This window comes from Staurois parvus, unplaced genomic scaffold, assembly GCF_062004578.1.
Source record: "Staurois parvus isolate SC_StPar_1 unplaced genomic scaffold, SC_StPar_1.0 ptg000025l, whole genome shotgun sequence".
Taxonomy (NCBI): Eukaryota; Metazoa; Chordata; class Amphibia; order Anura; family Ranidae; genus Staurois; species Staurois parvus.
The window spans coordinates 4,700,448-4,728,085 of record NW_028317821.1 but is presented as its reverse complement, the minus strand read 5'-3'; the positions used below and the strand labels follow the sequence as shown (position 1 = coordinate 4,728,085).

The following is a 27,638-nucleotide window of genomic DNA, read 5'->3' as shown; positions in this document are numbered from 1 at the left end:
GCTGGATGTCCAAGATGCTGCATGGGAGTTTCTAATTATTATATTATACAGTATTTATAAAGCGCCAATAGTTTGCTCAGCGCTGTACATTACAAAGACAAGTCTTTGACAAATCACATATTTGAAGCATACAGTTACAGTGTGCTCATAATACTACCCCCCCCCCCCCCCCATCAAGACCTTGCTTGTTTTAGTATGTATTACTGTATATATGCTAAAATGTAGCAGGCATGGTAGTGTCTGCTACACATCAAGTACTAAGTCCATATGTGTATCATTGAAGTTATGACCTCCTTTATGCCAGGTAGCATTGGCAAGCTGTTCTAATACAGTTTTTTTTTTTTTTAATCTATGATGCAAAGAGCTAGGACTGCTTACCACATCTGTTTTGGTGAACATCACTACAAAGATACATAAACTTCTGCTGTAGAGTGCAAACTGATGGGTCTTCACCTATCTAAAATGTATACCAGAAGCACTAGATGCGCAAAAACAGGAAAAAAGGAAAAAAAAGGAAAGGGCAATGGAAGAAAAAAAAAAAAACCCCACAGAAAAACACAAGTGCATTACATTGGGCTTACTTGGGTACCTGTTGACGATATCTTCTGTAGCCAACTGTGTTCTTGCCATAGTCTAGTTGCTTTTGCCGCCTCTGTAGAACAGCTTCGTCCGTCTCCAACCTATAAGAATGCTGTAATTTGTGGGAACTGCTAGAGCAAGTACATAAAAAAAATAGGAATACTAAAGACCAACATGTACAGAATTAACCAAGTGATAATTATAACAACTCTGATCGGTTGTTCAGAATCCCCATAATCTTCTTACATCCTCCATCCCACCATCCTACCTTACAGTTTGTACCCTTCCAGTATGGGATTGTTGTCCTATGAAACCTTGAGGCCACTTTGGCTAAATAAAGAGGGTCCTGTCTAAGTACTACCCTGTCCTCTAATTCCACCAGAAAGGGTCCCTTGATAGACAGGCTCTGAAAGTCACCCATCTTTCTTGCCGTTGTGATGGCTAAGTAGGCCAAGATTTTTTTATTTTTTTAAATTTATGAATACTTTACAAAGGATAATGTAAATATCAATGTAGAATACAGAGGTATAGACTTGATAACTACATCACATTTCAAACATTCGTCAAACGTAAGCGAACAGGAAGATTGCAGCACATTGAGTCATAAAACACGTACTTCATTTAGATGTTCCAAGTTATATGAGAAGAGAAACATTTTAACATGCTGTTCTAATTAGAGCTTAGCCATATAAAGCTGCCTGAATTTGTGGTCGATACAGACTGCATAGAGTCATAACAATTGATACCTACTATGGCAAGACAGCTGATATGATCTAAGTAACTAAGAAAATAAGGGTAGCAGGGAGTATGGAAGGAGAGAGGGAGAAAAATGAGAGAAACCGGAGAAAAGAAAAAAAAAAAAAAAAAATGGGGGGGCAGGGAAAGGCAAGTCACTCTCTTGGGATGTCTTCGGATCCATGTCTTAGAGGACAGACGTTTAAGCCCCCCCCCCTTGAGGTGCTTTAAGGTAGGTCAAGGTCAGCTTGTGACATGACCTGCAAATATTTATCGGTACAGGTAATGTGTCTCCATCTTTCTCTGAAGGCTTCCTCAGTGTTGTGATATTCTTCCATATGGAGAATATCCTTGACTTTGGAATACCCCAGTGGCCTAGTTTGGGGTTGTGCCTGCTTCCACATCCACAGCTGGGATGCAAGCCTTGGCCACATTCAAATTGATAGTAAGGGCATCCTTGTACTTTCACCCTGGGCTTTTTACTGAAGGAACCAGTAGCGGACTCCGTGGCCATCCCGCTCACCCTACAGGGGCGCTGCGTGACTCTACATGCTGGCCGGTAGTACTGATACCCAGGAGAAGCCGCCTCGTGGCCCAGTCCTCTCTTGACATGCCTCTCCGCTGCCCTGGAAGAGGGAGGAAGGACGCCCATCCCTGGAACACCAGGTACACCTCCCCTGCACAAGTTGGACTCTGATTGGGCAAGTTACAGCCTGCCCTCCCTGGCTCAGCTGTTTACCCCCCAGGGGGGACCTCCAGCCCCAGGCCTTATGTCCACAAAACAAACTTTTCGCTGCCAGGGAAACAATCAAACTGAGGAGTGGAGGTAAGGGTGGGGAATTTAAACTATCAATTGTTGATTGTGTTTTCTGTCAGGTGGAGCTAGTCATCTTTCAGGTGTGCAGTCCTGGAAGATAACTAGAGATAAAAAGGGCTTTACAATTTGTGCCCCTTACAGGCTGCAAAGTTTGCCAGTGCAGATTAAATATCAACAAAAAACCTGCACTAAGCGCTTAAAAAAGCACAAGAAATATAAATCAGTAAATACTTTCCACAGCTGCACTCAGTCACTCCTAAATACTAGTGCATAACAAAGTGTGTTGTGTCTTTAAAATAAAAAAAAAAAAATCTATGCGAGTATCACAACGGTTGGTATAATGCCCTGAATAAGGCTATTACAGCAGTATATTAGCCAATGGGTCTCACCACTATTTCAATAGTGCAATAAAAACATTACAAAATACATAAACATACATTTAGTGGGTGCCACAACCACTCCTAGCATGAATCAAAGTTGAAAAATAAAAAAAGCTTGTAAAATACAGATGAGTTCCAAAACCACTCTACAACTGCGAATAAACCATATTCTCCATGTTGAATTAGCAGCAGTTACTTTATGCGATTCACCACCACCGAAACATGCAACCTCTTACCATGTTGGGTAGACCCCAAATTATAGGTGGTTCAAAACAGCACTATCAGGGATCATCCACCCAAAGCTCAGACTAAAAAGGGACATCACAGAAGCAAGATGTTTCAGAGGCACTTGGGAACCATAGGGCAAATCAGCAGGGCTCCTAGATTGTAAGCTCCAAGGAGCAGGGCCCTCCTATCCCTCTTGTATTGAACTGTATTGTTGCTGTATTGTCTCCCGTTATATTGTAAAGCGCTGAGCAAACTGTTGGCACTATATAAATCCTGTAATAGTACCAGCACTTCTCTGCCATGCATGTGTTTTTGGCAAAATAAACAAGCAGGAATTCTATAGGGCAACCTGTTACTTTTATTATGCCAATATACTGTGTACTCACATAAAGAGGTAGAACAATCAGCACCGACACTTCCTTGCAGGCACCACCCTGATGTGTTTCAAAATGTCCCATTGGATGAAACGTGTTGAAGTGGTGTTGGAACGGTTTTCAGAAGCTTTATTTTTGTATTTGAACTTTGCTTCATGCTAGGAGTGGTGGTGAAACTCATTGAATATAGATTGAATATCTTACAAATTTTTACTGAACATTTACTGAACACTAAGCACACAGCTTGAAGGAAAATATTAGCAACTGTGCATAATGGGAAATACAAACCTGGGCTTTGACTTATCAAAGTCCAACAAATCCAGTTCTGTATCAACACCAACACTAACCCCTGTTACAGCACAGCCCCGTTCAGGAGAAGCTGGTTCAGGAAAAGGCAGCCTGAAATATTTAACAGCACTTTATTAGTCTTATAGTCACTTGTCAATACAGAATACAGTTTTTCCTACAAGATTTGCTAAACACACATGAAAAAAAACAAGTGTTGTAGGGCAGTTGACCAGAGCAATTTGTACCTTGTAGTCTGTGATGCATCTGACTGATTATAATCTCTCTTTGCCAGAAATCCAGAAGAACCAAACAAACGAGATCTTGATGGCACCCTGGTTGAGATATAGAACTATTTTAAAGATTCAACACAATATAGACAGTGGTTGAAGATCACAACGCATTTGAAACTTCAAACCAGGGGCGGACTGACAAATCATGGGGCCCCTGTGTCCTTGCCCAAACTCAAAAAAGCCAATGAAAAAAAAAAAAAAAAAAAAAAAAAAAAAAAAAAAAAAAAAAAAAAGGTACTAGGGGCATCTCATGGGGCCCCCTACTGACCCCGGGCAGTCCGTCCCTGCTTCAAACTGAATATTCCCATAATGAGGTTTTCTGTTTCTTATGTGACCGTATTGTGCTTTTCCTGTGTATGATAATTTCCACACATACATTGGAATAAGCTTTTACAATCAGCAAAGGGCTTAGTTCAACAAATCATTGATAATGGTATGCAAGTTTCTTCAAGAATTTTCTATAACCCTAAAGCTGGCTATAGATGGATTGAAATTCAGTTGGCCGAGCAGTGTACTGTGGATAGCACAGAGTCCCGCTGTCACACCACATGGGTGGTGTCCACCGAAGCATGAACATCTTCCAGATAAAACGTTGCAATATGTGTGCAGAAGATCAGGTAGCTGTCTAACATTCCTGGAAAATTGAGGCCTAAGGCTGTAAAGTCCACAAAGCACTGACACTCCTTAGTAATGATTTGCCAAACCCACCAAACAAGTGTAGATTGACAGGCAGCCTTCCGGTGACTGGCAGTTCAGAGCCTTGGCCGCAAAAGACTTGCACAGCCCTAACCACATCCAAACAATTAAGAGCAATCTCCCTAGGATATTTTGGAGCCAGACACAGGGAAGGCAACAGTGTCCAGATTTAAATACTCTGGTGCTTACCCCTAGAAGAGGGTGGAGGCGGCTGGGATGGAGTCACTGAACAATCCAGTTCACCAGTTCATAGGCTGCCAGGTACAACACCAGTTCCAAGCACACCAGCAAACAAGCTCAGTCTAGGGGTTGTGTTTTGTGAATTTATTGTAGCAATCAACAGGAGAGAGGGATGAAGGTGCAGAATACTCCAACAAGCAGAAACAAGAGAACAATCTCAACACAATTCCTCTAGCAGCCTTAGCTGGAGATAAAGGGATAGCCAGTTAACCTGAGACGCTTTATGAGCAGTCCAAGTCCTTACAGAAACGTCTGGCATTCAAGCCACAAAATACATGTACACCTTCAGCCCTCAATTGTGAAACGTACTTAACTTGTTATACTCGACTGCTCTATGGAATGGTATTGCACAAAGCAGCCGTGAACCTCTTCTGGTGTCCCCACCCAATCACACCAGGACCTTCTTCTGAGTGCTTGCTAGGGGGCACACCTACTGGCTTGATCCCAAGCCAGACTCTGCATCTACTGATAGTGTAGCTGAGCCCCACACCCCGCTTTCTGCTCACAGGATTTGACAGAAGGAGCCCAATGCTCCTGCTGCGGCCCAGCAATCTGTGAGAAGAGGGCAGAGAAGAGCAGTTCTGCTGCAGATGGGCAAGTGTTGGATTGAGAATAGGTTCAGGCAAGTATTTGAGGAGTTGCGAAGAGCAGACAATGAACGGTTCTTACCTTAATGCTGAGAGTGCATTAAAGTGGTTCTAAAGGCAGACGGTTTTTTTACGCATGAAGGTAAACCTGTGTGCAGCTCCCAGTCTTTGGAAAAACGAGTGCCAAGCTTTTGTACTTTTAAATAAAGTATCAAAACTATACGGTTATGGGGCCCTGGGTGATGTGAGGGCAGCTTCCGTGAACTGAAGAGCTGCCACAGAAGCCTTAGATTGTGAAAGTAATACTTTAATACTTCAGTGTGGTGCTTTAATCTTCATTTAAGTATAGAGTCCAAAATGTGGTTTTATTCCAAACCTACAACAGCCAATGCTTTTCAGGGGGTCACACCACGATTTAAAAACAAAATTAGACTAAAGGGTCTCACTCTTGTTTGCACACATCTAAAATATGCATTAAACCATTTCGTAGTAGTGGTGCATATGTATAAATTGTGAACCTGTGTGTGAAAACACAATCATGTCAGCAAGCCTGGCTGTAACTTAAACCAGCTACTGAACGTTGCCAAGTTTTCATTAAAATACCAATTTACTCCATCAGCACACGGCCACAGCACGGGCGTATCAGCAATTTTCATGTGCTGTACCCATGGTTTTCGTCACGGGCACATTGACTTTTAGGTCGCAGTTTCTGGAAATGAGATGCATGCCACATATTTGGTGTGCATTCAGAAACGACTTCAAAAACGTGCAACCTAATAGAAAGTCTACAGGACTAGCTAAAACCACAGGTAAGGCAACTGAAAATTGTGGATACACATGCATGTGAAACCAACCCAATTCATAAAAGACCAAACATTCATTGTTCATAGCCATACTCTAACAACTTCCAGAACAAGTTTAAATAATGGCGTCAACACCCTGATGATTTCACATCTAAGGTAAACACATTTGTACTGAATTTTTTTTCTCTTTTCCAATAGGTTTATTAGATATTCAGTAGAAATGTGATGATAGAATATGATAATTACACTTGCAAGAATAATAGCCTTCACATTCAGCATTTGGAAGTGTACAGCGACAAATTTGTCAAAAGGTAACAGATTAACTACTATAATTATTCCGCTAAACAGTCCAAAAGTTTTAATCCCTATACTGGGATATATGGGCTTAGACCCAGGTACATCCCCATTACAAAAAACAGGGGGATCTAGGGTGAAATCCCACATATTACCTCCTAACATGTGGCCCAAGGGCCTCATCAGATCCTTCATACAATAAGAACAAGGAAGAGGAAAGAATTCTAGAAAAAGAAAAAAGGGGAGAAGACTACCTGATCAAAAGAGGAATTACAGACCCTATTGTATCATGTTAGGCATCTGAGAGATATTTGATCCAGGGGTATCAAATCCTTTCAAAGAAATCCAGTCTGTCTTGCAAGACTGCAGAAAGGAGTTCATTAACCATTCTCCAAGACAACTTGGATTTCAATAGGTAAAAAAATTAGATGATTTCCAAGATCTAGCAATGGAGATCCTAGCGGCTTCAAAAATAAATGTAATGAGCCTCCTCGTGTGTCCCTATACCCCCTCCACTGGGCATCCAATTAAAGCTTGTAACGGTGATTTAGGAAGATTTACTTGTGTAAGGGAGTAAATAAAAATTATAGGTGCAGATCTTCTTACCTTGGGGAGTACTGAATTCTGTTTTTTTGCTTTTTTAAACCCATGCCTTAGCATACATATTGCCATTTAAGTTTTAGACTATTAAGATTAGAAATCATGTTCTGTACCGTATATAGGTTTTTTTCATAACTAAGCTATTTGACAATGTTGCATTATTTTTGTTTTAAATAATGTGGCCACTTAATCATAGGGTCATAAAAGGTAACTGATAGAAGTAATATTAATGAGTTCTAGCGTGTGTTCTGTGATCGATCTATCTATACACAACCACCAAGTATCTGTAATGGATATTTACATATGTACACATTACAAGACAGGCCCTTTTTAGTCGAATTTTAGGATTTTATATCATGTTTTAGCTCTGATGAAGTGGGTGATGTATGGCCCCTGAAACACATTGGCACCTATTAGTGGGTTGGGCCAAAACCCTCCAATACCAGTATTTGATCACCAGATTCAGCTTATGGTTCAGTAGGCTGGCATAAGAAGTGGCGGCTTAAGTCCATTTTCCACACTGTGAATGTGTAGAGCAGACCAGAACATGAATCTTTGCCCAAGTCAGAATGAGCTTCTCTTCTGAGTGTGAGCCGATTCTTGGTACTGCCTTTGCAATATACACTATGTTGCCAAAAGTATTGGGATGCCTGCCTTCTCATGCACAAGAACTTTAATGGCATCCCAATCTTAGTCCGTAGGGTTCAATATTGAGTTGGCTCACCCTTTGCAGCTGTAACAGCTTTAACTCTTCTGAGAAGGCTGTCCACAGGGTTTAGGAGTGTGTCTATGGGAATGTTTGACCATTCTTCCAGAAGTGCATTTGTGAGGTCAGGCACTGATGTCAGACGAGAAAGCTTGGCCCGAAGTCTCCACTCCTATTCATCCATAAGGTGTTTTATTGGGTTGAGATCAGCACTCTGTGCAGGCCAGTCAAGCTCCTCCACCCCAAACTCACTTATCCATGTCTTTATAGACCTTGCTTTGTGCACTGGTACGCAGTCATGTTGGAACAGGAAGGGGTCATCACCAAACTGTTCCCACAAGTAGGGAGCATGAAATGGTCCACAATGTCTTGGTATACTGACGTCTTAAGAGTTCCCTTCACTTGAACTAAGGGGCCAAGCCCAACCCCTGAAAAACCACTCCACACCATAATCCCCCCTCCAAACTTTACACTTGGCACAATGCAGTCAGGCAACCACCAAACCTAGACAAGTCCATTGGATTGCCAGATAGGGAAGCACTATTCGTCACTCTGGAGAACATGTCTCCACTGCTCTAGAGTTCAGTGCCAGTGTACTTTGTCACTAACTGACACTTTACATTGCACTTGGGGATGTAAGGCATGGATGCAGCTGCTCGGCCACGAAAACCCATTCCATGAAGCCATCTAGGCACTGTTGTGCTAAGCTGAAGGCCACACAAAGTTTGGAGGTCTTTAGCTATTGGCTCTGCAGACAGTTGGCGACTTCTGCACTCTGTGTGCTTCAGCATGCACCGACTCCGCTCTCTCATTTTACGTGGCCTACCACTTCGTGGCTGAGTTGCTGTTCCCAGTTGCTTCCACTTTGTTATAATGCCACCAACAGTTGACCGTGGAATATTTAGTAGCAAGGAAATTTCATGGATGGATTTATTGCACAGGTGGCAACCTATCACGGTACCACGCTTGAATTCACTGAGCTCCTGAGAGCAACCCATTCTTTCACAAATGTTTGTAGAAGCAGTCTGCATGCCTAGGTGCTTGAGTTTTTACACTTGTGGCCATAAAGGGGATTAAAACACCTGAATCCATTTCGAGGAATGTCCCAATACTTTTGGCAATATAGTGTATCTAGGGAATTGACAAAGGTATTCACCCTCCAAGGGAACATGTTCCAGCTGACACTCTGCTGACCAGCATTTCAGCCACAGCACTTGCCTCATGTTGACCTACATTAGGCCCAGGTGAGAGGTCAAGACTCAAGATAACTCCTGTGGAATGTTTCTCATCCTGCAATAAATCCTAATGGGCATATGCCAATTGCAGTAGCACAGTGGAAAATGCAGCTGCAAATTCCTCCTTGACATAGGTACTTGAGGAAGTGACCACCTATTGAGTGAAAACCTGGATGTCAATTCAGAGCCAGAATTTTGCACCAGAAATGAGTTCATGGAAGGAAAACAGTTTCCAACAAGAATGGGTTTCCCTTTCCCCTGCTTCTAGACCCCTTGGTGTCAACTGTGCAATGACCATTGGGTGCACTACTAACGGCACCAGACTAAGAGGGGAGAGGTGGCCATTCAACCCACATGTTGCAGGGCTGGATCAAGCTTTCCATTTGCCAGTGTCCAGTCACCTGGAGGTGGAAGATAACCCAATGGTCTGAGAATTAGCCGTCTCCTGCTATGTAGGATTACAAAAGGATGGCTCTTCAGAAGACAGGACTTTAAAGAGCTTCACCTGTTGACTGCATTTGGTAAATAAGAAAACCCAAATGTGAGTATGCACTGAAGGTGTTGAAAGTACAGTGTTGCATGTCTGGTGCAGTCTTAGAGAACGTTCACCTTTGGGAACATGTTGCACCTGTTTTTTGGTTGTAACATGTTCCCACTCCAAGAGCCGCAGCCTACTCCGCCCACCTGGCCGTGTTCTTCAGTTACAGAATTCTGTGAATTGAAAACTACAAGTCCTGACAGCCTTTGTGGCTGACAGCTTGTAGTTCTCAATGAACTATCATGACACTGTTTAGCACCGTGGTAGTTTATGGTCTCTTCCCATCAGTGTATCTGCTTGCACGTACGAGGTATGAGCACATAGATAAGCCAAGAAGTCTGCAGGAGTCCTGCATGGCACGCATGGTCGGCTGTTAGTGGATGAAATGCTTTCTAGGCTCCAAAAATAAAATGTTAATTTTTTACCTGCAAAAAGATGTGTGAACTTATCCTTTAAAGTCCAAGTTCATTTCTTTTTCAAGCGCTTACATTCAATGAGAAGTGTCCCTTTTGCTGGCACTAAACCTGTCACATGCACTAGTTGAGAGTGCAGACTATGCTTGCCCTTTCAGCCCTCCTCTATTCTAACAGCATGTACTATAGCTTACTAGAATGAAAGGTGCTTCATTCTGCACTCCTGTGATCTGTATTCAACAGACTAAAGTCCACGGACGTCATTCTGACGGTCCAGACTCTGGGTGAATCCTGACATTAAAGTTGTAATCTGTCCAGATACCTGGCTGGTGCTGCTTAGACCCTGAGGCAGCTGCTCATGCTCAATCCACAGCCCAGAGCCTCACTGCGCAATGGAGGGGGTAGAGCAGAGAGCCAGTGACTGTCAGCAGCTGTCTGCTCACTGAGAACTGGGTGATCAGCAATCTATGATCGCTCTGGTTTTGGTCTCAGAGGTGGTGGGGGACCAATGCTGCATTTACCTAGGTGAGGGAATATAGGTTTATATAGGTTTATTTTTTTCAAAACCAGCACCTTTTTTTTTTTTTTTAAACCAAAAGAGTTTAGGCTTTAGAACCACTAAGGGTTTTAAGGAAGTGGTTCCTTTGTATACTGTGCTACACAATAAAGGTGAAACTTGAAAAATTAGAATATCATGCAAAAGTTCATTTATTTCAGTAATGTAACTTAAAAGGTGAAACTAATATAGGAGATACTCATTACATTTAAAGCAAGATAGTTCAAGCCGTGATTTGTCATAATTGTGATGATTATGGTTTACAGCTCATGAAAACCCCAAAGCCACAATCTCAGAAAATTAGATTACATGCAATCAATAAAACAAGGATTGTACATAGAATAATATTGGACCTCTGAAAAGTATAAGCATGCATATGTACTCAGTACTTGCTTTGGGCCCCTTTTGCAGCAATTACTGCCTCGATGCGGCGTGGCATGGAAGCCATCAGCCTGTGGCACTGCTGAGGTGTTATGGAAGACCAGGATGCTTCAATAGTGGCCTTCAGCTCTTCTGCATTGTTCGGTCTCATGTCTCATCTTTCTCTTGGCAATGCCCCATAGATTTTCTATGGAGTTCAGGTCAGGCGAGTTTGCTGGCCAATCAAGCACAGTAATCCCACGGTCATTGAACCAGGTTTTGGTGCTTTTGGCAGTGTGGGCAGGTGCCAGGTCCTGCTGGAAAATGAAGTCAGCATCCACATAAAGCTAGTCTGTGGAAGGAAGCATGAAATGCTCCAAAATCTCCTGGTAGACGGCTGCGTTGACCCTGGACTTAATGAAGCACAGTGGACTAACACCAGCAGATGATACGGCTCCCCAAATCAACACAGACTGTGGAAACTTCACACTGGACTTCAAGCATCTTGCAGTGTGTGCCTCTACATTCTTGCTCCATACTCTGGGTCCTTTGTTTCCAAATGAGATGCAAAAGTTGCTATCAGAAAAAAGGACTTTGGACCACTGAGCAACAAACCAGATCTGTTTTTCTTTAGCCCAGGTAAGACGCTTCTGACGTATGTTGTTCAGGAGCGGCTTGACAAGAGGAATACGACATTTCAAGCCCATGTCCAGGATCCGTCTGTGTGTGGTGGCTCTTGATGCACTGACTCCAGCCTCAGTCCACTCCTTGTAAGAGTCCAACACTTTTGAATGGCCTTTTCCTGACAATCCTCTCCAGGCTGCGGTCATCCCTGCTGCTTGTGCACCTTTTTCTTCCACACTTTTCCCTTTCACATAACTTCCCATTAATGTGCTTTGATACAGCACTTTGGAAACATCCAACTTCTTTTGCAATTACCTTTTGAGGCTTTCCCTCCTTATGGAGGGGGTCAATGATGGTTTTCTGCACAACTGTCAGGTCAGCAGTCTTTCCCATGATTGTGATTCCTACTGAACCAGACTGAGAGACCATTTAAAAGGCTCAGGAACCCTTTGCAGGTGTTATGGCTTAATTAGCTGATTGGAATGGGACACTTTGAGCCTAGAATATTGCACCTTTCACAATATTCTAATTTTTTGAGATTGTGGATTTGGGGTCTTCATGAGCTGTAAGCCATAATCACCACAATTATGAAAAATCACGGCTTGAACTATCTTGCTTTGCATGTAATGAGTCTCTCATATTAGTTTCACCTTTTAAGTTGCATTACTGAAATAAATGAACTTTTGCACGAAATTCTAATTTTTCAAGTTTCACCTGTATATTCCAGACTGCTCCATTTTGCAATGGAGTTGGGTACTGGGGATGATGCAAGTTGTGTTCATGTGTCAGTGCCTGAAGAGAGACACTGTCGGACCCAAGACTGCTTTCACACTGATGAGTTTTTGATGCACTTTTCTGCAGCTTATGGGCCCTTTCACATTGATCAGTTAATAAGTTCACCTTTGGAAAAAAATGTAACATGTTCCCACTCCCAGAGCCACTGCCTGCTCTGCTGCATCTAGTGACAACTAGTGGGGGATCTTCTCCCGCTACCTGTCACTATTTTTATAAAACCCACCGGGCTGCATCATTCATTCACAGAATTCTGTGAATAGGAATCCTTTGCGGTTCTCAGCTTGTAGTTCTCAACAGGGGCGGACTGACCATTTGGAAACTGGCACTGCCCGGGGTCTGTAGGGGGCCCCATGAGATGCCCCTGGTACCTTTTTCATAGGCTTTTTTGCATTTGGGCAAGGACACAGGGGCCCCATGATCCCCTATTGCCCGGGGGCCCCATGAGTTCTCAGTCCGCCCCTGGTTCTCAGTTAACTACTACAGTGCTGTTGAGCACTGTAGTAGTTCATGGATACTTCCTGTCAGTGTGCATCTGCTTGCCCGTATGAGCACACAAATACACAGATAAGTCTGCAGGAGTCCTGCCTGGCACCTGCAATCCACAGCAATGCTTTGTAGGCTTCAAGTAAAAAATAAAAAAACCTGTAAAAAGTTTATTTTTTTAAAGGTGACCTTATCCTTTAAAGGAATGGCAAGAGGATAATGGTGGCAGTATCAGAACACAATTGCAGCCCTGACCGTCATTGCTGGAGGGCACACTGACAGGCAAGCGCGCCAAAAATGTGCCGTCCCATTATGGCAAAGCTCACCTGCACACAGAATTTAGCTTAGCTTTCACTTTCAGATGTGACTGGTAGGAATGAAACAACTTCATACTAATCATGTAGCCTTTGCGAAAGTAATGTCCAACAGGATTTTTTGACATGTGTATGCCAACTCAAATGCACATTTTTCATTTAAAATATAACTACCCAAATAAATCTTCCATGGCAGCAGTGTTGCTTATCAGCATCCATGGTTCTGGAAGGAGAGAGTCTGAGAGTGCAGGCAGTTGTTGCTCGTGGCTCTGTGGCAGCATATGAGGCGACAGCTGATGCTCTAGCCTAAAACAAAGATAAGCAACATGGGTAAATCCATCCTGAACGGGTGATAGGAGAAAAATCCTAAAGCCTCTGTCGGCAATACAGCCATTCTAAATACCATCAGTACTCATAAGCTGGACACTTTACCATATCATATTAAGTTCTTGACACCCCTGTATATTACACATTGAATGAACCACATAAGAACCATTAGGGCCCATTTTGAATGGGCTGCAAACACCAGTTAGATCACAGTGGTTATACAAGACCATCAAATGCCAGAGTGATCGTATCGCGAAGAATGGGAACAGTTTGGACTGTTTGAGTACAAAGGGTCCTATGGAGTTTCCCCAAGGGTGGGGGTGGGAGTGCCGATGGTCTGTCTCAGAAAGTGAAATGTGGCCTAGTCAGTTTGCTTCCTTGCATGGTAGGAAGTCCCTAGCCTTTCCCTACTCATCTGGAACCTTGCCATGCCACTAGTTGCTTTCCCTAATTGGGGGGTTTCTCCCACACTAGCCACTTGCAAAATGCATGCCAACACCCAGGGGCAGGAGCTTCTAAAGACCCCGTTGACCCAAGACTGCTGAAAAGGGTTAAATGACTGCAGCATAGCCAACCGGATTGCTGCTCCATTAACCCAGGGTACCATAGAGAAACCATGTTTCTCTTGACTTACTCTCCAGGTTGTAGTACCACCTACATTGGTGACTGCACCTGCCTACATGCTAAATAAATTTACTAAAGGTTTGCCCACCAATAAAATTAGAGAAACTGCTAGTATGTAAGAGAATGGGAAGCCACCATATAAGGATTAGGTCACTGAAAATTACGTATGGGCATGTCCAATCTTATTCGAAAAGAAAAGGCCTCCAGGATCTTAAATATATATTTACTTGCTGAGAACTCCAGACTATAGTAATATAAGACTTACTACTGGGATTAGGGGAAAGATGTTCCATTCCATAACTACAACATGCGGTTTTGTGGGATTATCAGACTGTCCTCACCAGGGGCTTAACCAACAAACTCCGTGCCAACTAACTTTACCCTAACCCGGTAAGACATATTACTCTACTCTTTGAACAGTTTGGAGTTCTCGGAAAGAGAATATATAGGTTTAGGATTCTGAAGACTTTGTACGACAATAAGCAGTGTTTTTAACAGAGTCCATAAATAATGAAGATTTGTATACATTTGTTTGGTGCCTCAAAAAAAAAAACAAACAAAAAAAAAACAAAACAAAACAAAACAAAACAAAACAAAAAAAAAAACTGTATTTGTAGTATAGCACACATTCAGGTGTCTGGGTACATGGTTCTTTCAAATGGAGGGCGGGAGGGAAGGAGGGAGGAAGATATACGTCTATATATATTAGATATACGTATGTCCAATAGGAGGCGTAACAGCTGCAGCACAGGAAAATTTTGAAACTTTAAATCGGCAAATGAGGACTTGCCTCTCCAGTGAGTGGCATATACCTCATGCAATGATAGGCCGCTAGCAGAACCTTTAGGAACGGACATGTCAGATGTTGAGCATGACGATTCTACTGAAGGTCGTAACTCTTGTGAGTGATAGCAGTTCACTAGTTAGGTCAGTATTATGCCATCAATGCCTTACGACTCAGCAACACATGTAACATGAGCGACATTCAGTGTAGTAGTACTACACCAATGTACGCTCAGAAGTTGCCTTATGCTGGCCATGATTCAACCTAGAAGACTGGCAACATCTTGTGGCAGAAAGACAATACTATGGAGGACAGCCAGATTAAGGTTAGGTTCATATCTATGCAGGTGCAGGACTGTAAATGGCATGTGTTCTTGCACCAAAATACATGCTACCGTTTAGCAAGTGTGTGTGGGGGGGCATTAGTTCTTAATGGAACCCCTATGAGTCAGAAACCACAGCATGTTTTCTCACGCAGCTACAGTTTTAGGAAAGGTGCAATAACCTTTTCCCTGTATTTCCCACAGGTACTGCAGATCACTCAAATGAATAAGGTGCTGTGCCCACACCAGATGCAGCCTGGAAATGTTGTGGGCCGGCGACAAACAGTACTCAGTATGATAAAATAGAAACATTAGTAGGAATAGGTCAGGCAAAAATAAATACAAAAAAAAAAAAATACAAAAATTCCTTTGTCTCTGGTTTTGTGAGGGACACAGGAATTCTGATATAGTTGCGATGCAAACAGAAGTCCAACTGGGAACATGTCACACAGACAACCACATGGAAGCCTTTCAAGTCAAGGAAACCATTGCTTGATGCCATAAAGATGAAGAAGCACTCACAGGTCTAGTAGGAATCACCTTGACAGAAAAAGGGAACTCAATCCATAAGGCAATTAGACAAAATGATTGTCTGAGAAAAGGGGGAAAAAAAAAAAGCCGTTTCGCCCTTATGGGAAGATCAGCAATGAAGAGTCCTTAATAGAAATAGTGGCTGTGGAGTAAATATAGACTGGAGCCAAACAACAGATTGAAGGATGTCCTGGTTGAGGTGAAATATGAAAACTACATTAGGAAGTTCTGGGCCTCACTGTATTGAGAAAGACCAAAAAGGCTACTTTACATGAGAGCCTGGCCATCTCAGCCACTCACCTTGGAAGAGGTGATGGCAACAAGAAATGCAACCTTGTGAGTGGAAATACTCCCAATAAGTTCAAAAGGCAAGTTTCTGAAGTGCCAAGAGAATAACAGTTAAATCCCATTCATGGAGGAGCCACCCTGTACAAAGGTGTTCAATAGGAAGCCAGCAGTCTTTGAACAAGATGGTCAACACTGAAACTGGACTCCTGATCGTACCAAGAGCCAAATGCTGATTGAGGCACATTTTCAAAAAGGCCAGGATTCGTTCCACTGAGAATTTACTGAACACAAGTTGTTTTGCTTTGTGCAAAGCACGCTTTCCATTTATGATGGTACACTTTGTGTGAAAGCACGTCCTAGCTTTTAGCATTGTGGGGGATCACCATTTCAGGTATGACTCCTGTCTCGGAACCTAGGCTTTGACAGGAAAGCCTTTAAAAGGATATGTTCATTTAAAAAAAAAAAAAAACCCACAAACCCCCCCCCCAAAAAAAAAAAACACCCAAAGAACCCCCCCAAAAAAAGAAAAAACCCCCACAGCTTTTACAGGTACAAAAATGTACTTTTTTGAGCCTGGAAAGAACTGCACCATCAGATTGCTGGTGCCGTGCAGGACTCCTGCAAACCTGTCAGTTTATCTGTGTGCTCGCACCTCGTATGGGTAAGCAGATACATTGTGACAGGAAGAATCAATTAACTGCATTGAGAACTACAACCCGACAAGCTGCTTCAAAAAAGTGACAGCTAGAGGGGAGAGAGGACAATGGGCAGAGGCTGAAGCAGTGGGAACATGTTATATGTTCCACCCTAAGAAACGGGTGGAACATGTAACAGGCTCCCAAAAGTGAACTTATACTTTAAGGCTCCATTCACACCAATGCATTTAGTGCTTTTTGCAGTCCATTTAACATAGTTTCCTATGGAACATGTTCACATCTATGCTTTTTTTGAGCTGCTGCGTTTTTGGAAAGGGTCAGCGACTTTAAAAGCAAAACAGAAGATTTTTGCTACAATAGATTTCGATGGAGAATCTGCTGAAATGCATGGTCATACATTTTTGCGTTTTGCATTTTTATATTTGGTCCAGCAACAAAAAATATTCTACTGAAAAAAAGACAAAAAGCAAACTGCATAGGTGTGAACGAAACCTAAAAGCCAGTGTCTAATGATGGGCTGCAAACTGGACAGAGCAGTGGATAGAAGACCAGGACAATCTTGAAGAAACCATGGAGTGTTCTCCAGGAGTTTGATTAGGCTGGAGTATCACATCAGCCTAGCAAGTCCAAAACTATTAGTATCACTTGACTGCCCTCTAGCCAAGATCTGCAAAAGCAACTGAGGAATACTTCAAGAAAGGAAAAAGCATAGATCAGTGCACTGACCACAAAGATCCACCACAGCATCTACCTCTTCTACTACACAGGCAAGGAACAGCTGAACAGGGAGCAGCACTGAGCAGCCAGAAAACTGACCATGCTGGGAAGGATGTGCTTCAATGCTTAATGTGGTCAGTTTGAAATAGGAAAGCAGGGGGACTGACAGGATGACCAGATATTTCACAGCAAGGAAACAATACATCAAAGCACTTTTACATACAAAATAAACAGACCAACATACACATATTCGGAGTATAAAATGTTAGGGCAACTCCTCTACACTGTAGTTCAAAGCTGCATGTATGAGCTCCAAATATTTTATGGTCAGTTCCCTTCTAATGGCCTTAGGTCAGCAAGGGTCAGACAGACTAATGTGACAGCCAAGACAAGTTGGAAAGCAGGCCATGTCAGAACAGAGTGTAGCCAGATGTTGCTGCTGCTGCCAGCTGTATGAAATCCCCTGCCTTTTCCCCACTGGTATATTGTGTGAGATCTGGGCTGCCTTATGTCTGCAGCCAACATCACTCTGCTATTACTGCTTTTGCTGAGTGGATCTGTGTAATTCTCTACTCGCGCTCTGCTCTCCCCCTTCCTGGCAGTGCAGTTTGAATCCTATCAGTGCAGAAGAGAGCCAATGAGAGCCTCAAAAATGACTCAATGTGCAGGCACTATGAAAGATGGGAACTGTAGTTACTAAAAGGAGCACAGCACCACCATTGCAAAAGAGGATCAACAGGCTACTGGAATTCAGTTCCCACACATCCTTGCACCTGGATAAGCTTCACTGTTTCCAGGCAAGCTGATCTTTATTGGTGGCAGTCGAGGGAGGAGTAAGACTAGGATAGGCCAACTGCTAGGGTCTGTGCCTCACATCTGAGGGACCCAAACCATGAGCAGAGCCAAGAGGACATGTTGCTGTGCCTTTTCCCCCATAACAGGAAGACAGGACAGACATGCACGCGAGCCTGCTGGAGCTGCTGTCAGACTGAAATGAGTGAGAATTGGTGAATCTTCAGGGTCCGAGCTGAGAGACTGGCCTGTGTGAAGATCCTGGACCCGATTGCTGGACGCTGCTGATCACCAAGCTAGTGGGCTATTAACTGTCTGCCAGGAAGTGGTGAGCTGAACTACATATTCAACATGCCCACCATACTCTTAGCACAAATGGAGACTGCTCCCATGTAGAAGCTTAGCCTCTTATCTACTAATACACTTAAAGGATCAGTGCACCCTCTAAAGAAGGACTCCACCAAAAGCCGGGCAAAGTTAATTACTAGGCACCAACTTTCAACTACCTCCAAGGGTACCCTCACACTAGGAACACGTACACCCACTTGTTGCAGGGGCTGTATCCACAAGGTTTACACCAGCATCCTTTCTATCCAGCTAAACTGGTTGAAATTGTTTAGAGACTAGTAACCCAGGTAAGATTCAAGTTAAAAGTGCTATAGTTTAAGTGCAAGTTAGTGGTTTTTTTCCCCCCCCATTTGTTTATAGTGCTCTTTTGTCTATGCATTTATCAGTGTGTTGATTTTGCACTGAATTGTCTTAATACATTCATTTAATTTACGATCAAGCCATTTGTGGCCTCATTCCTGTGCATTCATAGCTATAGTCTGCTAACCCTAAAATGGTCTTTAGTATATCACCAAGTGTCAGTGGGGACAGAGCAGTTTAGAGAATCGTGGCAGAGCAGAGAACCCATCATAACCAGTGGCTTCTTCAGGAGTAGCCCTACAAGTGGTTCACAAAAGGCTTATAGTAATTACCAATGGGGTCCTTAAAACACAAATATATCCTCTACTGGGATGTTCACTTTATTACAATGATAAACTATCAAATCTACAGAGGCAGCAGTCCACTTTAATAAAATCATCTTCAAATACTTCCTGTCTACATTCACTTGCTCCCACTACCCGCTAAAATTTATTACTCTGGACCAGCTTCCCAATAGTGACAACAGTGGACTATACATTCACAAACTGTCAGCAAGGTCAACTGTACTCACCACCATGCATCCTTGTGGGAGGGTGACAATGCAGTAGTAAAAATGGGATACAGTTGACTCCCCATAAAAGGAATGCCTGAATGAAGACTTACCTCAGCACTAGGTATTTTTCTTTTCAGTTTTTATTGAAGTTTAGAGAAGACATTATGGTAAAAGTGGATTCAGTTAGCCATCAAGCATATTCAGTTAGATAGCAACAGTATCATATAGGGAGATAAACCCCCTCATACTAGTCATACAACATCTGAAGCACTTAAGGTTGTGGGGTCAACAACCAACTGCGCCCTGAGGAGTAGAATAACTTACAAAAAGGTAGTGGTTGGTGTCAACTCTGACGATTAGTTTGAGGGTCAATCTAACAAAATATATTACAATTCTACAATGCGTATACTGTTCTTAAAAGACTATAGAACATATAAACAAACAGGTTTCATAGAACCAAAGTTCCCAGTGCCTAACGAGAACACCATGCTTTAATACTTGGGCCAGGCTAAGAAGAAACTCAAGCTTGCACTAATGTATTGAAGTAGTATGGTGAATCGTGAAGTAATATGAGAACTTCAAAGAAGGAAAAGAAGAATGGGATACGAGAGAAGAAAAAGGAAAAGATATGAAGTGGATCACATCCCTGACTACCGACCCTCAGGTCACCCTGCACATTACAGAGATTAGAGGCATCTAATCAAGGGGTTCCAGACTTTCAAATTGAAGATGTTTATCCCAGAAGATGCTAGTCAGTTTTTCATTATTCCCGACCAAAAAGATGGTATTTGACAAGCGCAAGGTTAATCACAGGTGAAGTCCATGCTTGTGCTATAGTGATTTTGGCTGTCAAAAAAAAAAAAAAAAAATTATGAAGGCAGGGGTTCTGAGATGTTTAGGCAACTCGCACGATAGGTCAGAAAATAATGCAGTCTTGACATTTTTGGAGACATTCAACCAGGTTACAGAGTAAATCAAAGTAAAAATCATGGTCCAAAACCACTGGACCTTTGGGCAGATCCACCAAATGTGGAACATGTTACCCACTTGCCTGTAACCCCTGAAACATAGGGGTGAGGCATCAGGGTAGATCTTAGCCAACTGTGCTGGGACGAGATACCAACAGGACAATACTTTATAGTTCACCTACACCAGGGAGGTATTGCATATTCCCTTGTGCACCATGGTCGACCATTGGGACCAAACGTCCTCCCTAGTTTCACCCAGATCTGAATCACAATCCAAATTGTTAAGAAAGTTTGGGGCCTTGGTCCACAAACAGTTTAAAACACTGAAATACTTTCACGATTCCCTGGAGCAAGCAAACACCTATTTTCATTTAAGGTCCTGGTAGAGATATCCGCCTGATCTCAACATAGCGTCTGTAAATAGTGAATGATTTGGCAGAGGTGGAAGGTCTGAGGGGGGCATTTGTAAAGTCTCCAGGAAATAGGAGGGCTGTCTAATTCCTTTGTGATCTATAAAATTGGCTATTCTATGGAGGCCCTTGTTAACCTACCATGTAAACTGTTGGTGTTTTGTCCGGGGGGGGGGGGGTAGATAACGCCTCTGGGAACACAATGTCCCAGAGGTGTAAGGAGTGAGATAGGGAGAGCCTGAGAATGGCCTTACATTCCTTAGGGGATAACCATAGTAGGAGGTCAATGGGGAGTGGAGAACTAGCTTGCGCCTCCAGCTGCACCCAATCAGGTTTGTAGGTAGAGGAGATTATTATAGAGCTGCCCAGTTGGTCCAGCTTTATCAAGAGGAGAAAGTGAGGGAACCCCCAACCCCCCCACCATTTGGAAACATACAATGTAGAGCAAGCTACCCTACAACATCCAGAGGTCCAAGTGAATTTGAAAAGTATCCCCAGGTATTTTTAATAAAAGCTGCAGTTTTAAAGAAAACAGCTGATGAAATTGGCATCAGTAAACTGTACGTGCTGTCATGCATTCTGCTCATATACACAGTTTTCTGTATTCTGCAAAAAAAAAAAAAAAATATGGGTTGTTCCCGCTGTTCCTTCACTGTCCCTCCATCCTGGTCTGTCCCTGCTGCAGCCTGTGATTTACTGAGCATGCTCCAGTTTCTGTTCCCATCTAGGTTTTTTATTTTCTCATCTCTACAGCCCACATGACAAGAAAGCCCCATATGAGGGTGTAGACAGGGGTAAATGGCAGCCTCCTCCCCCTCCATGCCCACTAAACAGCTAAACACAATGAGGGTGGGAGATTACATGTTGATAGATGGAGGAATCACATCTTTGTAATTCTAAACATATACAATGGACAGAGACTGGGGGGGCGTGAAAAAGGCTGTGATTTGCAGAAGTCCCCCTAGATGGCCCATACTATGTTCTTGCATAAAATAAAATACACTGCTCAAAAAAAAATTAAAGGAACACTTTGAAAACACATCAGAGCTCAATGGGGAAAAATATTATGCTGGATATCTATACTGATATCGACTGGGTAATGCATTAGGAAGGAAAGGATGCCTCATCGTTTGATGGAAATTAAAATCATCAACCTACAGAGGACTGAATTCAAAGACACCCCGAAAATCAAAGCTAAAAAATTATGCAGCAGGCTAGTCCATTTTGCTGAAATTTCATTGCTGCAACTCAAAATGGTACTCAGTTTGTATGGCCCCCATGTGCTTGTAAGCATGCTTGACAACGTCGGGGCTTTCTCCTAATCAATTGACGGATGGTGTCCTGGGGTATTTCTTCCAAACTCTGGACCAGGGCATCACTGAGGTCTGAGGTGCGACCTGGCGGTGGCAGATGGACCAAAGCATGATATCCCAGAGGTGTTCTATTGGCTTTAGGTCAGGCGAGCATGGGGGCCATTCAATAGTGTCAATTCATTCTCCAGAACCGCCTGCCTACTGTCACATGAGCCAGGCATTGTCGTGCACCAGGAGGAACCCAGGACCCACTGCACCAGCGTAGTGGTCCGAAAATGGGTCCAAGGATTTCATCCACATACCTAACTGCAGCTAGGGTGCCATTGTCTAGCCAGTAGAGGTCTGTGCATCCCTCCATGGATATGCCTCCCCAGACCATCACTGACCCACCACCAAGACAGTCATGCTGAACAAAGTTACAGGCAGCATAACGCTTCTCCAGACCCTTTCACATCTGTCACATGTACTCAGGGTGAACCTGCTCTCATCTGTGAAAAGCACAGGGTGCCAGTGGCAGACCTGCCAATTCTGGTCTTCCAATGGCAAATGCCCATCGAGCGCTATGGTGCCAGGCAGTGAGCACAGGGCCCACTATGGGAAGTCGGGCCCTCAGGCCACCCTTATGAAGTCAGTTTCTGATTGTTTGGTTAGACCTTCACACCAGTGGCCTGCTGGAGGTAATTTTGTAGGGCTCTGGCAGTGCTCATCCTGTTCCTCCTTGACAAAAGGAACACATACTGGTCCTGCTAATGGGTTAAGGACCTTCTACATCCCTGTCCAGCTCTCCTAGAGTAACTGCCTGTCTCCTGGAATCTTCTCCATGCTCTTGAGGCTGTGCTGGGACACAGCAAACCACCTGGCAATGGCACGTATTGATGGGTCATCCTTGACGAGGTGGACTGCCTGTGCAACCTCTGTAGGGTCCAGGTATTTCCTCATGCTACCGGAAGTGACACTGATCCTAGCCAAATGCAAAACTAGTGAAAAACAGTGAGAAAAGATGAGTAGGGAAAAAACATCAGTGGCCTCCACTTGTAAAACCATTCCTGTTTTGGGGGTCATCTCATTGTTGCCCATCTAGTGCACTTGTTCATTTCATTAATACCAAAGCAGCTGAAACTGATTAACAATCCCCTCTGCTACTTAACTGACCAGATCAATATCCCAGAAATATCATTGACTTGACGCTATACTCGGATTAAAAAGTGTTTCTTTAATTTTTTTTGAGCAGTGTATTTGAGTTCAGATACATATTTGTACGAGTATTTAAAATATTTTATATAAATTATGTGTTTTCCTCTGTATTCTGAAGTCTTTTCTTGAACATGTGACCTGCACAAGAGGACTAGAAGCTCTTCCCACTGATGTTTCTTTGCAGAGAGCTGGGTCACATGACAACTATAAATACAGCACCCTTACACAAAGAGAAGGGATCATTTACACTAAAAAGTCTGTTTGGTATCACTTTAAATCAATTGCTGAACTCTCAAGCTTTAGATGTATTTTAATTTGCATAAGTAGCTCTTCTTATGCCTTAGGATTCCTGGGAAGCTCTAAATGCAAGGTAAAGGAATCAAAGCAAACACAGGATCCCTAGGAACACTTTATTCAAAACTAGTCATTTTTTTAACAAAGCACTTGCCTCAGGTCATGGTAAAGCCAGTGCCTTCAAAGGAAGCAGGTACGAAGAGAAATATCCAGGCTGCCATAGCCTATCCGCTTTTTAAAAAGAAAATTTCAGAAGTAATGCTGACCCAGTGGCTTCAATCATTTAAAGCTGGGGTCTCCCAAACAACCTTTTGCATTATCTGGCCATTTTCTCCCATCAATATAATGCAGTATTTTTTTTTCCCCATTGACAATAGGGCACAATTTCACCCAGTGCCCCCTCCAACAGTGGTGCACCATTCAACCCAATGTCCCCTCCCCAAAAGTGGGGCACCATTCCATACAATGGACCACCCTTCCAACAGTGGGGCACCATTTCATTCAATGCCCCCCCAAGAGTGGGGCAACATCCCACTGAATGTCAACCTCCTCCCCCCCCCCCCAACAGTGCGACACCATTCCACCCAATGGCTCCTAAAAATAGAGCACCATTCCACCCCATGCCACCCCCAAAAAAAAACAAAAACCAGTGGGGCACCATTCCACCCAATGCTCCCCCTTCCCCCAACAGTGAAGCAACATTCCACCCAATGCTCTCCCCCCCCCCCCCACTGTAGGGCACCATTTCACCCAATGGCTTCAAATAGTGGAGCACCATTCCACCCAATGCCCCCCAACAGTGGGGCACCATTCCACCCAATGCCCCCCACCCCCTGCCAACAGTGGGGCACCATTTCACTCAATAGCGCCCCCCCGACAGTGAGGCACCATTCCATCCAAAGGCCCCTCCGGCAGTGGGGCACTACTCCATCCAATGGCACCCCCCTCAAGTGTGGACACCATTACACCCAATGCCCCCTCCCCAACAGTGCAGCAAAATTCCATACAATGCCCCCGCCCCCTAACAGTGGAGCACCAGTCCACCCAACAGTGCCCCCTCAGTAGGGCACCATTCCATTCAATGCCCCCCCCCCCCCCAACAGTGGGGTACCATTCCTCCCAATGCCCCTCTATTCTTCTCCCCCCCCCCCCCCAACAGTGGGGCACCATTCCACCCAATGACCCCAGCCAACAGTGGGGCACCATTCCACTCAATGCTCTCCTCCCCCACCACCCCCCAACAGTAGGGCAACATTCCCCTGAATGGCACCCCCAACAGTGGGACACCAATACCATTCCACCCAATGGCACCGAAAAATAGAGCACCATTCCACCCCATGCCACCCCCAAAAAAAAACAAAAACCAGTGGGGCACCATTCCACCCAATGCTCCCCCTTCCCCCAACAGTGAAGCAACATTCCACCCAATGCTCTCCCCCCCCCCCCACTGTAGGGCACCATTTCACCCAATGGCTTCAAATAGTGGAGCACCATTCCACCCAATGCCCCCCAACAGTGGGGCACCATTCCACCCAATGCCCCCCACCCCCTGCCAACAGTGGGGCACCATTTCACTCAATAGCGCCCCCCCGACAGTGAGGCACCATTCTATCCAAAGGCCCCTCCGGCAGTGGGGCACTACTCCATCCAATGGCACCCCCCTCAAGTGTGGACACCATTACACCCAATGCCCCCTCCCCAACAGTGCAGCAAAATTCCATACAATGCCCCCGCCCCCTAACAGTGGAGCACCAGTCCACCCAACAGTGCCCCCTCAGTAGGGCACCATTCCATTCAATGCCCCCCCCCCCCAACAGTGGGGTACCATTCCTCCCAATGCCCCTCCATTCTTCTCCCCCCCCCCCCCCCAACAGTGGGGCACCATTCCACCCAATGACCCCAGCCAACAGTGGGGCACCATTCCACTCAATGCTCTCCTCCCCCACCACCCCCCAACAGTAGGGCAACATTCCCCTGAATGGCACCCCCAACAGTGGGACACCAATACCATTCCACCCAATGGCACCGAAAAATAGAGCACCATTCCACCCATTGCCCCCCCCCAAACAAAACAGTGGGGCACCATTCCTCCCAATGGCACCCCCACCCCCAACAGAGGGGCACCATTCCACTCAATGCTCCCCCTTCCCCCAACAGTGAAGCAACATTCCACACAATGCTCTCCCCCCCCCCCCCCCCCCAACAGTAAAGCACCATACACCCAATGGCTTCCAATAATGGAGCACCATTCCACCCAATGCCAACCCCCCCCCCAACAGTAGGGCACCATTACACCCAATTTCCCCTTCCCAAGAGTGCAGCACAATTCCATACAATGCCCCCAACAGTAGGGCACCATTCCTCCCAATGGCCCCCCATCCCCCCCCCTACAGTGGGGCACCATTCCACCCAATTACCTCACCCAACAGTGGGGCACCATTCCACCCAATGACCCCACCCAACAGTGGGGCACCATTCCATCCAATGCTCTCCTCCCCACCCCCACAGTGGGGCAACATTCCACTGAATGCCACCCCCAACAGTGGGACACCATTCCACCCAATAGCGCCTAAAATTAGAGCACCATTCCACCCAATGACCCCCCCCCCCAAACAGCAGGGCACTGTTCGACCCAATGGCACCCCCCACTCCCAACAGTGGGGAACTATGCCACCCACCCCCAACAGTGGGGAACCATTTCACCCAATGCTCCCCCTTCCCCCAACAGTGAAGCAACATGCCACACAATGCTCTCCCCCCCCCCCCCCAACAGTAAAGCACCATACACCCAATGGCTTCCAATAATGGAGCACCATTCCACCCAATGCCAACCCCCCCCAACAGTAGGGCACCATTACACCCAATTTCCCCTTCCCAAGAGTGCAGCACAATTCCATACAATGCCCCCAACAGTAGGGCACCATTCAATACCCCCCCCCATGGGGCACCATTCTTCCCAATGGCCCCCCATCCCCCCCCCTACAGTGGGGCACCATTCCACCCAATTACCTCACCCAACAGTGGGGCACCATTCCACCCAATGCTCTCCTCCCCCACCCCCACAGTGGGGCAACATGCCACTGAATGCCACCCCCAACAGTGGGACACCATTCCACCCAATTGCGCCTAAAATTAGAGCACCATTCCACCCAATGCCCCCCCAAACAGCAGGGCACTGTTCGACCCAATGGCACCCCCCACCCCCAACAGTGGGGAACTATGCCACCCACCTCCAACAGTGGGGAACCATTTCACCCAATGCTCCCCCTTCCCCCAACAGTGAAGCAACATTCCACACAATGCTCCCCCCCCCCCCCCCCCAACAGTCCACCCAATGGCTTCCAAAAGTGGAGCACCATTCCACCCAATGCCCCCCCCAAAAAAAAGTGGGTTACCATTCTACCCAATGCCTCCCATCCCCTCCCAACAGTGGGGCACCATTCTGCTCAATAGAACTCTCGACAGTGGGGCACCATTCCATCCAATGGCACATCCTCCCCTACACTGTGGACACCATTCCACCCAATGCCCCCTCCCCAACAGTGAAGCACAATTCCATACAATGCCCCAACAGTGGAGCACCATTCCATTTAATGCCCCCATTCCAATCGTGCCCAACAGTAGGGCACCATTCCATTCAATGCCCTCCCTTCCCCAACAGTGGGGCACTATTCCTCCCAATGCCCCCCTAACAGTAGGGCACCATTCCAACCAATGGCCCCCAACAGTGGGGCAGCAGTCCACCCAATGCCCCCCCAACAGTGGGGCACCATTCCACCCAATGCCCCCCACCCCGTCCCCCAAGTAGAACATGCTGCATTTTTTCTGCATTGAACTGTACTGGAACGCAGAAAAATGCATAAAAAAATGCACCAGAACATGTCCTTATTTAGCACCAGTTCACACCATAGAAATGTAGTCTGAATGCATTTATGTAGGCACATTTTGGACTTGCCCCAGTTAATTTTTTCTCCTCTTTCTTCAACTGTAAGGACATGTGAGCTCCCTTGTGTTTTTGATGCGTTCCAGTACAGTTCAGTACAGAAAAAATGCAGCATGTTCTACTATTTTTTTCTGGAACTGGAACACACTGGAACTGACTGCACTGGAAACCATGTGACCCATCAATGAGTTTGTGATGCAGAGAAAACAAAAAAAAAAAAACGCACTGGACTGCATGTGGTGTGAATGGGCCCTTAGCATCACTTTAAAGCGATATCAAAGGTTCATTTTTTATTTATGATATACTTACCTGCTGTGTGTAGTGGTTTTGCAAAGAGCA

General features: G+C 44.8%; 1 protein-coding gene across 3 annotated transcripts in view; it reads right to left on the bottom strand.

Moving 5' to 3' along the window:
- LOC149471195 (oocyte-specific histone RNA stem-loop-binding protein 2-like) overlaps positions 1-27,638 on the bottom strand; it is a 53,106-nt gene that overhangs the window by 21,941 nt on the left and 3,527 nt on the right. Inside the window, exons 2-5 of one of the 3 annotated variants that reach the window (XM_089694001.1) lie at positions 13,110-13,241; positions 3,647-3,733; positions 3,402-3,512; positions 582-710 (exon numbers count right to left, since the gene is read on the bottom strand). In XM_089694001.1, coding sequence (XP_089550127.1) covers positions 582-710; positions 3,402-3,512; positions 3,647-3,733; positions 13,110-13,241 — 459 coding nt within the window. The remainder of the gene's footprint in view (positions 1-581; positions 711-3,401; positions 3,513-3,646; positions 3,734-13,109; positions 13,242-27,638) is intronic. The other 2 variants (XM_089694009.1, XM_089694017.1) reach the window with 2 other exon arrangements.